The 14,375-nt window shown below is 35.3% G+C and overlaps 1 protein-coding gene across 2 annotated transcripts in view; it reads left to right on the plus strand.

Annotated features, from left to right (window-relative positions):
• Nucleotides 1–14,375, plus strand: part of LOC131404748 (membrane cofactor protein-like) — a 38,373-nt gene that overhangs the window by 10,987 nt on the left and 13,011 nt on the right. The window contains exons 4-8 of one of the 2 annotated variants that reach the window (XM_058539764.1): nt 2,484–2,569; nt 3,387–3,584; nt 9,178–9,261; nt 9,927–10,109; nt 12,472–12,519. In XM_058539764.1, the coding sequence (XP_058395747.1) occupies nt 2,484–2,569; nt 3,387–3,584; nt 9,178–9,261; nt 9,927–10,109; nt 12,472–12,519 (599 nt within the window). Of the gene's footprint in view, nt 1–2,483; nt 2,570–3,386; nt 3,585–9,177; nt 9,262–9,926; nt 10,110–11,380; nt 11,549–12,471; nt 12,520–14,375 lie in introns of those variants that run through there. The other variant, XM_058539763.1, reaches the window with a different exon arrangement.

Below are 14,375 nucleotides of genomic sequence, written 5' to 3' on the forward strand. Positions count from 1 at the left end.
TTTTTCTTTTAGCATTTGGAGTATATCAGCACACTGTCTTCTGGCCTGCAAAGTTTCTGATGAGAAATCTGCTGATAATCTTATTGAGGAAGCCTTGTATGTGATGATTCACTTCTCTCTTCCCGCTTTCAAGATTCTCTCTTTGTCTTTGTCTTTTGAAAGTTTGATTATTATGTGTCTTAGTGTGGGTCTCTTTGCATTTATTTTACCTGGAGTTTGTTGAGCTTCTTAGATGTTTATATTCCTGTCTTTCATCAAATTTGGGAAATTGTCAGCCATTATTTCTTCAGATATTCTTTCTGCCCCTTTCTGTGTCTCTTCTTGTTCTGGGATTCCCACAATGTGCGTATTTGTCCACTTGATGGTATCCCCCAGGTCCCTTAGGCTCTGTTCACTTTTCTTTACTCTTCTTTCTGTTCCTCAGACTCAGTAATTTCCGTTGTCCTTTCTTTATATTCACTGTTTCTTCTGCCTGCTCAAATCTGCCTTTAATCCCACTAGTGAGTTTTTCATACCAGTTATTATATTTTTGAGCTCCAGACTTTCATTTCGGTTTCTTTTTAGGATTTTTTATCTCTTTATTGATATTCCATTTTGTTTACACAACATTTTCTTGACTTCTTCTACTTCTTCTTTTAGCTCTTTGAGCCTCTTTAAGATAGTTATTTTGGTGTCTTTGTCTAGTAAATCTCCCATCAGGTCTTTTTCAGGGACAGTTGCTGTTGATTTATTCTTTTTTCTTTCGAATTGGCCATACTTTCCTGTTTCTTTGTATGCCTTGTGATTTTTTGGTGGAATACTGGACATTGGAATCTAATAATGTGGTAGCTCTGGAAATCAGATTCTCCCCTTTCCTTGGGCCTTGCTATTTTTTGTTATTGTTTTTGTTTTTTAGATTGTTGTATGGTGTCTCTGTGCTGAGGATCAGCCTGAGATATAAACTGAAGGTCTTATCAGGTCTTTTCTGAGCCTTTCCCTGAGCATGCACACTCACTTTCTAATTTTCCTTGTATATACAGTGGTTTTTGAATGTCTTGGTCTTTAACGTCTGGCTCCTGAGGGCGGGGAAAGCAAAAAATGAAGAAGGGACCAAAAGGCACTGGATCTTTAAATCCCCTGGAAGTCACTTCAGCTGGGAAGGAAGGGCCTTGCAACAGTGGAGGGGAATATGACAAGTGGCTGTCCAGTGCTTTATCTGCTTCTCTGTGATCAGAAGCAGCAATCAGAAATCAGAGCACAAATCCATATTTGGAGGACAGGGTCCTTTTTACTCACTCTGGCTCCTGCAAGCTGCTCCAGGAGCACATGCACAGCTGCCTGCCACATTCTGAGGGTGGGGAATAGGTAGCTGCTATTTTCCTAAGAGCTGAAATTAATTCAGTGTACCTGTCCAAGTCTTCCCCTTGAAGTTGCAAGCCTTAAACATACTCCAGAGTTCCAAAATAGTTTAATCAGGCAGATTCTGCCGTTGCAATTGTTGTCTAGATAGGGAGACAGATTCCTAGTGCTTCCTACTCCGCCATCTTCCCAGAATCCTCTCCTAAAACACTATAATGTAGAGAAAATGAGTGAGCTTTGATGGAAAAGTCAACTGGAACCATGTGCAAGCAGTTTCACTGACTATTTTTTAATTTGATCAGGTAAAAATATTGGAACTTCCAGGTAATAGTTATAGAGAGAGACAGCCTGCTAGACGTTTTGAGGAACACCAAAAGTTTAAGACATAGACTCTTGTCAAAGAAGTTATTGCCCTCTTGAGAAACACAGTATATCCAGAGAGGTGTCAAAGCAAAATAATAAATGAGAAGTACCAAATAAATAGAGTTATTCATGATCATGCCAATCGGAGTCCAGAGAGTACTGTGAATTTAAATCATCAGAGAAGTTTTCATCCAGTAGTTTTCTTGAATTATTCCTAGAAAGATATTTTGATATAAATATATTAATAAGAGCTAAAACTTACCTACCAGTCACTATGTGCCAGTTGTTAACTCATCTAATCTTCATAACAACCCCCTGAGGTATGTACTAGATCCTGTCTTCATAGATGAGGAACCTGAGCAAGAGAAACCTTAGGGGACTTGGCCAAGCTCAAATAACAAGTCAGTCATGGAGCTGGGACTCGAATCCAGGCGGGCAAGCTCTAGGGCCTGTTCTCTCTACTCACTCGTTGTCCTTACTGAGCAGAATGGCGTGAGCAAGGGCATAGAAATGAATGTGTAATGTGATTGTCAGAGATAGCAAAGAGTCTATACCAATAGGTATGAGAGATTTATTTAGACATTTTTCCTCTTGGCCAATGTGTGTTCAAATGCAGAAACTCTTTAATTAAATTGCAGAGTTTATTAGCACTTTCATCATTTTAGAAAATTCTTCTCAAACTACTGCAGTGCAGAAAACCAACCATATAAAAATTTTCTTCATTATTATTTGCATTTTGTTAACTGGTAAAGAAAACAATAACCTTTTCTTTTCTCATTTAGTTATTACTTAATTGGAAAAAATATTCTAACTTGTAAACTTGTTGGAGATAATGTGCAATGGAATGGTATTATCCCACGATGTGAAAGTAAGTATATTCTCTCTGTAGAATTTAGACTAGCCATTCTCAAACTTTTTGGCCTCGGGACCCCTTTATGGTTTTAAATTAACAAAGATCCCAAAGAACTTTTCTTTATGTGGGTTATGTCTGTTGATATTGGAATTAAAACAGAATTTTTTAAAATAATTATTTATTAATTTACTTTTAAGAACAGTAAGTCAATACATGTTAACTTTTGCATTATATTTTATATGAAAAATAAAACTTTTCCAAAACAAATATTGAGAACAGTGGCATTGTTTCACATATTTGCAAATCTCTTTAATATCTGGCTTGAAGGAAGATATCTGGATTCAGTCTGTTGTGAAATCACACAATTTGTAGCCTCTGGAAAATTTCACCATACACTCATAAGGATGAACGTGAAAGAAGACGGTATCTTGGTATTATTGTGAACTGTTGGTTCAGTGAATGAATACATTTATAGATTATAAAGCATTTCTCAGCTAGCAGTGAATTTTATTTTTAATCACAAGCATATTTTCTTAAGTGTCCAGCATCTCATACGATGACTAGAACAAAACTTAGCATGGCCTTCTAGATAAATATAGGTATTTAAGAAAATGAGTTTTGTTCTGAAAATTCATTTCTATATGTTTTAAATTTGGGATAATACATATTCTCAAAGAAACCTTCTAAATGGATATTGGATTCACAACTAGTTTGTAGAAATTATAAGTGAATGAATTTATTGAAGGCAGTTCATAGGACTTGACTAATGCTGTCTTAATCTTTCATCTTTCCTTTTTCCTTTCATTTCTCCTTTTTTTTTTCTTTTTTTAAGTGATTTATTGTTCATCACCTGGAAAAATAAAAAATGGAAAACACACCAATAGCTACAGGAAAATATTTGAATATAATGAATTAGTAACTTACAGTTGTAATCCTTCAGATGGGCCAGATGAATATTCACTTGTTGGAGAGAGCAAGCTTATTTGTTCTGGGCCTGACACATGGAGTAGTGACCCTCCTGAGTGTAAAGGTAATAACATTTCCTTTTATTTCCTTCTTCATTTGTAAATACTATGGAAACACTTTATAAATATTTTTACATATCAGTAAACAAAACAGTCATATATGCTTCCTCCTCCTGTTAAATTGACTTCTAATTTAATTTAATATAAGTCAAATAGAGTCAAAAATAGTTCTAGTTGTAGAGTTCCCCACCTCGCATGTTCTTGGCATTCCAGTTTATAAATTGTGAACTATTGTGTATGTGTATGACTTAGGATTTTTTGCTTGAAAGAACTAAAAAACTCACACACTGGCTTAAAAATCAGAAAGTTTTTTCTCGTGTTACAAGATGTCTGAGAGTTCTGGCTACAGGTAATGGTAGAGTAAATTGTAAAAAACTAACCCTCCCACTGATAAGATTGATAAACTCTGGACAAAACATATTTAAAAAACAATGTTTAAGGCACTGGAGAGTGACCAAAAGCAGGGAGACACTGGAGGGGATTTGACTCTTGTAAGAAAGGAACCACTGAATAACAATAAAATATTTACTCTTTTCAAGTACACATGGAACATTCTCTAAGATAGACCAGATTCTAGGCAATAAGATAATTTTTAACAAGTTTCAAAGAATTAAAATCAGAGTACATTATCTGATCACAATGGAGTGAATATAGAAATCAAAACAGAGATAATATAGAAAAGCCTCAAATATTTGAAAATTATGCAAGATACTTCTAACTAACCACTGAGTCAAAGAACAAACTACAAGGGAAATTAGAAGGTGTTTTGAGTTGAATAAAAATGAAAATACAACATATCAAAATATCAGAATTTGTGTGATAACAGCAAAAGCATTTTTTAGAGGGAAATTTTATAGCATGGAATATTTATGTTAGAAAAAAAGAAGTCTCAAATCAGTAATCTAACCTTCTACCTTAAGAAACTAAAAAAGAAGAGCAAATTAAACTCAAAGCAAGGAGACAGAAATAATAAAGATAGGGAGAAATCAATGAAATTGAAAAGAGAAAATAATAGAGAATATCAATGAAACCAACACCATAGAGAAGATCTTGGAGAAGGTTGATAAAATAGAGAAACCTATAGCCAGACTGACAAGAAAAAAGAAGATATTTATTGCCAATATCAAGAATGAAAAAGAGGACAACACTAAATATCCTGCAGACATTTAAGGGATAATAAGGGAATATTACAAAAACAACTTTATGCCTATGAATTTGACAGCTGACATGAAATTGACAAATTCCTTGTAAGACACAAAATACCAAAACTCAAAGATATAGGTAATCTGAATAGTCCCGTATCTATGAAAGAAATAGAATTTGTAGTTAACAACCTTCCCACAATGAGAACTGCAGGCCCAGATGTCCTCCCTAGAGCATTCTACCAAACATTTCAAGAGTAAATAATAGCACCCCTACACAAACTTTTCAAGAAATATAAGAGGAGGGAATACTTCTCAACTCATTTCATGAGGACATTACCCTGATACCAAAAGCAGACAAAAACATAGCAAGAAAATTACAAACATCCTCAATTCATTCTCGATGAATATAGAATGAAAACTTCTCAACAAAATATCAACAAATCAAATCCTGCCATATATAACAATAATAATACATCATAATCAGGTAGGATTTATCCCATAAATGTAGTGTTGGTTCAAATTCAAAAATTAACCAGTGTGATTTACCATATCAGGAGTCTATGAATAAGAAAAAAACATATGATGATCTTAATAGATGCAAAAAAAAAAAGAAGTTGACAGAATTCATCATCTTTTCATGATAAAACTTCTCAGCAAACTAGGAATAGAAGGGAACTAACCTATGTCAACCTGATAAAAGGGGTCTATAGAAATCTCCCAGCTAACATTATACTTAATGGTAAAATACTAATTTCTTTCCCCACGATGTAGGAGCAAAAGAAGGATGTCCATTCTCACCACTCTATTCAGCGTCGTACTGGAGATCCTAGCCACTACAACAAGGCAAGAAAAGAGGGCCTGGCCTGGTGACGTAGCAGTTAAGTGCACACGCTCCACTTCGGCCGCCCAGGGTTTGCAGGTTCAGATCCCGGATGCGCACCGACGCAGCGCTTGTCAAGCCATGCTGTGGCGGCGTCCCATATAAAGAAGAGGAAGATGGGCACGGATGTTAGCCCTGGGCCAATCTTCCTCAGCAAAAAGGATTGACATCGGATGTTAGCTCAGAGCTGATCTTCCTCACAAAAAAGAAAACAACAAGGCAAGAAAACAAATAGGCATATGTGTTTGGAAGGAAGAAATAAAATAGTCTCTATTCACTTATGACATGATGGTCTGTGTAGAACATTCCAAAGACTGAAGTTTTAACAAGGTTGCAAAATACAAGATCAACATATAGAAATCAATTGTAAGTCTATATACTAAAAATAAACCATTAGAAATTGAAATTTTTTTAAGTACTATTTACAGTGTCTCCAAAACAGGAACTACTTTGCATATAAATCTAGCAACATATGTGAAAGATTTGAATGCTAAAAACTACTAAACATGACCTTAATAAATTAAGAGATATACATCGTTCATTGATTGGCCGATTCAATATGATAAAGATGTCACTTCTCTTTAATTGATCTATAAATTCAGCACAGTCCCAATAAAAATCCCAGCAGAACTTTGTGTGTAAATTGACAAACTGATTCTAAAATTTATATGGAAAGATAAAAGAACTAGAATAGTCAAAACAATTTTGAAAAAAATTGGATGATGTACTCCATTGGATGTCAAGACTATATAAGCATACGATGAGGCATATAGAATTGAGACAGTGTGATATTGGTGAAAGGATAGCCATGTAGAGCAATGGAACAGAATAGCAAGTCCAGAATTAGACCCTTGCAAATATGTCCAGTTGATTTTTGTCCGGGATGTACAAACAATTCAGGGGAAAAACAATAATCTTTTCAGCAAATGGTACAGGCATAATTGGACACCCATATGCAAAAAAAAAAAAAAACCTCTATCCATGTTAGCACCATATGCAAACATTTATTCAAAATGGATCATAGACATACATGAAAAACATAGAACTATAATACTTTTATAAGAAAACATAGAAAATATTTGTGACTTAGCCAAAGTTTTCTTAAATACAACCTGTAAAGCATGATCTTTAAAAGGAAAAAAATAATAAACTGGACATTCCCAACTCAGGACTTCTCATCTGCAAAAGACATTGTTAAGAGAATAAAAAAACATGAGCAATAAACTGGGAGAAAATATTTACAAAGCACATATCTGATAATGCTCTTTTATCTACAATATATAAATAACTCTTAAAGCTCAATAATAAGAAAACAACCCAAATTTTAAAAAATGGGCGAAAGATATGAATAGACATATTTCACTAAATATGACATATGGATGGCAAAAAAGTATGTGAAAAGTTACTCAATATCATTAGTAACTACAGAAATATAATTTAAAATCACAGTGAGATACCACTATGCATCTATTAGAATGGCTGAAAGTAAAAACACTAACAAAAAAGTAACAATACCAATTACTGGCAAGGATTTGGAAGAGTTGGAACTCGCATACCTTGCTGTTAAGAATGCAAAGTGATATGACCACTTTGGAGCACATTTCACAATTTCTTGTAGAATTAAACATACACTTACCTTACAACTTGTCGATCCAAGTAAAATGAAAACATGTTCACGTAGAAACCTGTATGTTTCTAGTGGCCTTAGTCGTAGTCATCCTATACAACCCACATGTTCTTCAGCTGGTGAATGGATGAATGACCTGTGCTACATCCTTAGAATGGAATAATACTGAGCAATAAAAAGGAATAATCTCCTGAATCATGCATCAACAGGAATGACTTTCAAATTATGCTTAGTGAAATAAGCCATACTCAGAAGGCTATGATCCCATTCATGATATTCTGGAAAAGCAACGCAGTAGAGATAGAAGACAGAGCAGTGGTTGGCTGATTGGTGCAGGTTGTGGAGGGAGGGAAAGTTGATCACAAAGTGGCATGAGGAAATGTTAGGGGCTTATTGAACTTTTCTGTCTTTATTATGGTGGTAGTTACATGATTATTTGTATTTGTCAAAACTAATACAGCTGTACACTTAAAAGGATGAATTTTACTGTATGTAAATTATATCCAGTAAACCTAACTTAAAAGAAAATCATGGGGCTCGCCCAGTAGCATAGTGGTTAAGTTTGTGTGCTTTGCTTCAGCGGCCTGGGATTCACAGGTTTGGATCCCAGGCGCAGACCTACACACCACTCATCAAGCCATGCTGTGGTGGCATCCCATATATAAAGTAGAGAAAGATTGGCGCAGATGTTAGCTCAGGGACAATCTTCCTCAAGCAAAAGGAGGAGGATTGGCAGCAGATGTTAGCTCAGGGCCAGTCTTCCTCACCAAAAAAAAAAAAAAATCATTACGTACAATTAACAGCAAACTGTCACAACAGTGAAAAGATCAGTAAACCTGAAAACGGCAACAGAAATCCAACATGATTTGAAAAAAAGATTTAAAAAGAGAGAGAGAGAGACTTACAAACCCGTGGGAGAGTATAGCAAGCAGTCAAACATACGTACAATTGGAGTTTCAGAAAGAGAGGAGAGAGAACAATGTAGAAAATTATTTGAATAAATATGGGCCAAAAATTGTCAAATTTCATTCAAAACAACAATGCCACAGGTCCAGGAAATTCAGTGACCCTAACAGGATAAATAAATTTTTAAAATTTACCATACAAACCCTACTAAACTACACACATCATGGTAAAACTAGTGAATCAAAAGGTAAAAGAAAAAGCAGTCAGTAAGAGGGAAAAAAAAAACGTATTATTTTAGCCTTCCACCTACCCACCGTCTGCAAGTAAGAATGACAGCTGACTTCCCTTAAGGAACTGTGGAGAAACTGTGGACACCAGAAGACAATAATATCTGCTAATGTGCGGAAAGAGAAAGAAAACACTTAACCTAGAATTCTCTGTCAAGGAGAAGTCTTCAAACTGAAGGTCAAATAAATAAAAACATTTTCAGATAAACAAGAGATAAGAGAATTTGTCACTGGCCAACATGCGCTATAAGAATTGCTCAAGGAAGTACTTCAGGCTGAAGGGAAATGACACCTGAGGGAAACTCAGATCCTCGGGAAAGGAGGAAGAGCACTCTTCTGGCTGAAAAGGCTCGACATCACCTGGCCCTTAGCTATTGCTCAGATTTAGTCTCCAAAGATGTCTTGGGGCCGGCCCTGTGGCCTAGTGGTTAAAGTTCTGCACACTCCGGTTCGGCAGCCCTGGTTCACAGGTTCGGATCCCTGGCGCGGACCTACGTCACTTGTCACCCATGCTGTAGTGGCGACCCACGTACAAAATAGAAGAAGGTTGGTACAGATGTTAGCTCAGGACTAATCTTCCTCAAGCAAAAAAAAGAGGAAGATTGGCAGGGGATGTTAGCTCAGGGCGAATGTTCCTCAGGAAAAAAAAAAAAAAGATGTCGCCTTGTACTCGGTGCCTAGGCCAGTGTTTTTTTGTTTTTTTTTTTTCCAAATTCTGCCAAGCCCGTTAATGGATCCTGAAATCCATTCTAGATCCTGAAATCCCAATCCAGAGGGTCATGACCAGCGTTTACTTCTTCAGAAGTAGAGTGGAATGGGAAGTACCAGAGTGCACTGGTATGGAGGCTAAGTACTCACTTTGTTGCAGGCCTGTGTGCTTGTATACTGGTTTACAACGTAAAGTGTGTTTCTTGGTCTCTGGGTTGCAGGCCAAAATGTTCGGAAAACACTGCCCTAACTCCATTGGCCTTCCTATTGCGTGAACGTCTCAGTTCGTGTATGTTATTGCTACCTCTGAACTTTCTGTTTGCATATCTTTGCATGGCTAGCTTCTTTTCACCTTTTAAATTTGAGTTCAAGTATTACCTTCTCAAAAACTCTTCCCTATCTTTCTCAAAAAGCAGGGTACTATAAGCAGTGTTTGCATGACCTTAAAAAAAAAGTCCCTAGAGCTACAGAGTATCAAAAGTTGCTTTTGAACTTACCTGGATTTATATCTGGTAGACCTTTCTCAAAACTTGTCAGTAATGGGAAAAAGCATGGGAAAGCCAATCAAGTATAATGGCAGTCTATTCTAGGTGGGAAAAAGTTATTAGATTTCTCTAAATCTGTTTACCTGAAATTAAAATACCCACATAAATTTTTTTTTTTTTTTTTAATTAAGATCATGCCTTCCATTCATTGTCTCTTTGTTCCCACTGGAAATTACTACTTTGCAGTATTTTTTCTGATCCTATGTTAAAACAGCTTTCCTTTAATTCTGTAATTTCTCCACTTTTCAGTTGTCAAATGTGAACTTCCAGTACTTGAACATGGAAGACCGGTATCAGGAATTAGAGACAACTTTTCCTACCAAGCAGTGGTTGTATTTGAATGTCTCCAGGGTTTTTACCTTAATGGCAGCCACATAGTGTTCTGTGGTGGTAATAGTACTTGGGAGCCTGAGATGCCAACATGTATTAAAGGTACAAATGGAATCATTTTCCTTATTTTTTTTTAAGGTTTTATTTCTTTGAAGTTAAATATCATTGACACAGAATAATTGAAAAGAAGCAATTTTAGTATTTAATTCTGTCTCGTATTCATTTCCATGATGGATCTATGACATAAAATTCACATAGAATTCTGCTTTTTTTAATTTAGCTTGTTTTTATAGTGTTCTTAGCATATTATGTACATCACACAGGTTTGTCATGATACAAATTTTTCTTGTTTGCTGTTTTTATGTATAAAAATGGATAGCAACCATTTTTCAGAGTAAATTGAAGCCTGGGAATTTTTATCTATATAAGTCAAGAATGAAAGGTGTAATTCATATACATGAATGAAAGCAATAATTCCCAAGTAGTTGATCCTACATTATTTTGTTTTTCAATGCCAATTCCTCTCAATACAAAACCTCTAATTTTGAGTCATTCAGATTTAGTGACTTGCTGCTGGTATTTTATAAAAATCTTTTAAATTCCTGTGATTTACACTCATTCCTCATTTTTGGTAATGAGAAGAAGAACATATATACAGCAATTTTAGTTGTTATACTCAGTGATTTTAAAGTTATTTGCCATAGTATACAGATACAAGCAGATATGTAAACTTGGGCAAATTATGTAAACTTTCCATGTGTTTCCTTATATGTAAAATGATTTAATGTGTTCCTCACTTGTGATAGTAGAGTGTAAATGGAATGCATTTAAAGCACTTAGCACAGTGCCTGGCATATGAAGCTCTTAAAAGTTACCTCATAGCTACTTGTAGCATCACTCCAGTTAATATTAGTGAAGAGGAAGATCCATGGCTACTGTGTTTTAGTATGTATATTTTCTGTGTCATTAACTTTGCTGGTTTATTCATTTTTAAAGTGACCTGTTGATACCTTTACAGGGTATCTTCCTGGTCTAGGACTATGTTTCATTTCCCGGACTGTAACCATTTGGTTCTTTTTATGTAGTACAATTTAAACTGGGAAGTTTCTGCTGTCTCCAGAACTCCCCCACCCCTCCCCACCTCATACATTTATTCTTTTTCTCTTTACTAGGCAGTTTAATTTGGCAACAGCAACTAAATTTCATAGCAACTGAAAAGCAGGAAAAGTCCCTTTTTTATTGAAATGGAGGATATCTTACAGGGACTACTGATCAGCTATCCTATTTAAGACTTGAGAGATGATTTTGATATGGTGGAAGGAATTATCTTCCTGATTCCAGTGCCGCTATCTCTGTCTTCTCTTTGGTTGCAGCAGAAGCAAGAGACAGCAGGAACAGTGGGAAGAGCTTTAGCCTGGGCAGACCTCGCTCAGGGTCCTAGTTTGGCTCTGCTTACTCAAGTAACATCATTCCTGTGGGCTGTAGTTCCCCCTTGTTTAATGAGGGTGTTGAACTCAAACAAATTACTGGCTTCTAATTTGTTTGTATATTTCCTATGGCCCTAATATTTAAAGGATTGAGGAGAATCATGAATGTTAACATGGTAAGTAGAGCACGTTTTTATAATTCCTATAACCTGGTAGCTGTTAGCCTCCTTGAGTACTTAGCTGAGTGCTGTGAGGTTTTGGGGGGAAAGAGATGTTTTTTTGGTGGACTGATATATTAAGATTGCATATGAAATTTATACCCATTGACCTATCCCTGTTTACTCACATGCTCCTAGTGGGTATGTGCTCTGTGGTATTCTGTGTTTGTTGATTTGCTTTTTTGAAAGAGTTGCCAACAAGCATTTCATACGGATTTATTAAACACTGATACAGTTTAGTGTTTGAAAGAAGAGAGAACTGATTGTGAGGAAAAGTTGACAAAGAAGGTAAACTACAGGGATCTGTTGTTAAATGTCAAAAATCAAAATTCCTCATGGGACTGTCAATCATTCTTTATCATCAGTTAGAGAAAGACTATACAAAAAGGGTCGGTAGCAACATATAATGGTGATAAGGTAGATCAGATTGTGCTGATATGAAAAAATGTCCACGAAATACTACGCAAAAAGAAGAGGATACAAATTATGTAGTACAATACTACTTGGATGGTAATTTCTTTAAAAGATACATATATTTACTCTGGACACATTATTATTACAATTTATTTTTAGTTAACTTCTAGGATTTCCATTATAAAATACAAAGCTGTAGTGAACATTGTTATGCATACGTTCTTATGTACTTGTGCAAATATATATTTAGATTAAATTCCCAGAAGTAGAATTGCAATGTTTGGAAAGTATGTGTATTTTTCATTTTGAGAAATAATTAATCTTTTTAAAAAATAAAAAATCAAAATTAAATCCATAATTTTATACTGATAAGGCTAGTGAATTGAATCAAATTTATTTTTCCAGGTTTCAAACCCACTCATCCAACCAAGCCTCCAGTTTGGAACTATCCAGGTTCAGTAATTCTTTATTCTACTTACATTCAGAACTTTATAAGGTGATGGGTGCAAAATCATGTGTTGTTTTAATTTGCATTTCTCTAATTATCAGTGAGGCTGAACAGTTTTTTGTCTACATTTATTTATTCGGGTACTTTTCTTATTTTTCTATTAGGTTTCTAAAATATTTTTCTTATTCATTTGTGAGAACTCATTATATATGAAAGGTCTTTTAATATGAAGTGAACAGTTTTTTCCAGGTTTTTTTTGACCTTTTTTTACTAGTCAGTTTTCTTTTAAGATTTTAATGCTATGTTACTGAATATAGATTCCTTTTTTTTTTTTTTTTTGGTGAAGAAGATTAGCCCTGAGCTAACGTTTGTTGCCAATACTCCTCTTTTTGCTGAGGAAGATTAGCTCTGGGCTAACATCCATGCCCATCTTCCTCTACTTTATATGTAGGACACCTGCCACAGCATGGCCCAATAAGTGGTGCCTAGGTCCGCGCCCAGGATCCAAACCTGCAAACCCTGGGCCACCGAAGCAGAGCATGTAAAGCTAACCACTATGCCACCGGGCCGGACCCTGTAGATTACTTTTTATAACTTTTTGTTACGTGAGTAGTATACAAATATTTTTGCAAATTTTCAAACATTACGAAAGTCTACAGAGTAAAAGATTAGTTCCCCTTCTCTTTCTGTAGTGTATTACCTGAGTTAATCACTGTTAATAGTTTAGGGTATCTTTTTGTCCATTTCTATACGTCAATATCCTTATTTGTGTAGTTATACCTGTAGTTTGGCATTTTTTCTTTTTTCTTAAACAAAAATGGCATCATGCTGTTCATATTTTTCTGAAACTTGCACTTTTTTGACTTAATGACTTGCATTTATGTAGATGTATTCCCATCCTTTTTAATGATGACTTTAATATATATCATATTTTATTTAACTGTTCTCCTATCAGTGGTCATTTATATGTGTGGAAGTTTTACATTAATAGGTAGTTGGGTGTATTAATCTTTTCCGTAATGGCTATGAGTATTGTGTCTTTCTTATAAAAGTTTTAGGTCTTCCCGATGCTAAATTGTGTTAACATTTCAACCACGCGTTCTGATTGCATTCTTTGCGTTTAAAGCATTGGTACATCTGAAATTCATTATGGTGCATGGAATGAGATTCCTCTCCATGTTCCTCTCCACTCCACCCACCCCTGTCCATGGCTAAGTGCACCATTTGTTGAATAAATTTTTTCTCTCCAACTGTTTTGAAGTCCCTTTTAAAAGTTTTGAAGACTTGTTATCACACATTAAATTCATAGGTGTTCTAGCCTCTTTTCTGTTCCTTTGAACTCTGTCCATTTCTGTGCCAGCACCAAATTTTTTTTTTTTTTTTTTACTGTAGCACTATAATATATTTTAATATCTAGCAGAACACTTCCTGTTCAGAAGAATGCAGGGTACTCTCATGTTAATTTTTCCAGGTCAACTTTTATTTAATATTCTTTTTTTTTTTTACCATTTCAACCATTTTAAGTGTACATCCTCTTCCCAGTTCTGGTAACCTCTATTCTACTTTCTGTCTCTTTGGATTTGATTATCCTAGGTACCTCATATGAGTGGAATTTTACATTTGTCCTTTTGTATCTGGCTTATTTCACTTAGTGTTTTCAAGGTTCATCCATCTTGTAGTGTGTATCAGAACTTTATTCCTTTTTATGGCTGAAAATATTCCATTGTTTGTATATACCGCATTTAGTTTATCCGTTCATCAGTTGATAGGCACTTGGGTTGTTTCTACCTTTTGACAATTCTGAATACTGCTTCTCTGAATATTGACATTTGAGTATCTGTTTGAGTCCCTATTTTCAATA

Source organism: Diceros bicornis, chromosome 4 (assembly GCF_020826845.1).
Source record: "Diceros bicornis minor isolate mBicDic1 chromosome 4, mDicBic1.mat.cur, whole genome shotgun sequence".
NCBI classification, from domain to species: Eukaryota; Metazoa; Chordata; class Mammalia; order Perissodactyla; family Rhinocerotidae; genus Diceros; species Diceros bicornis.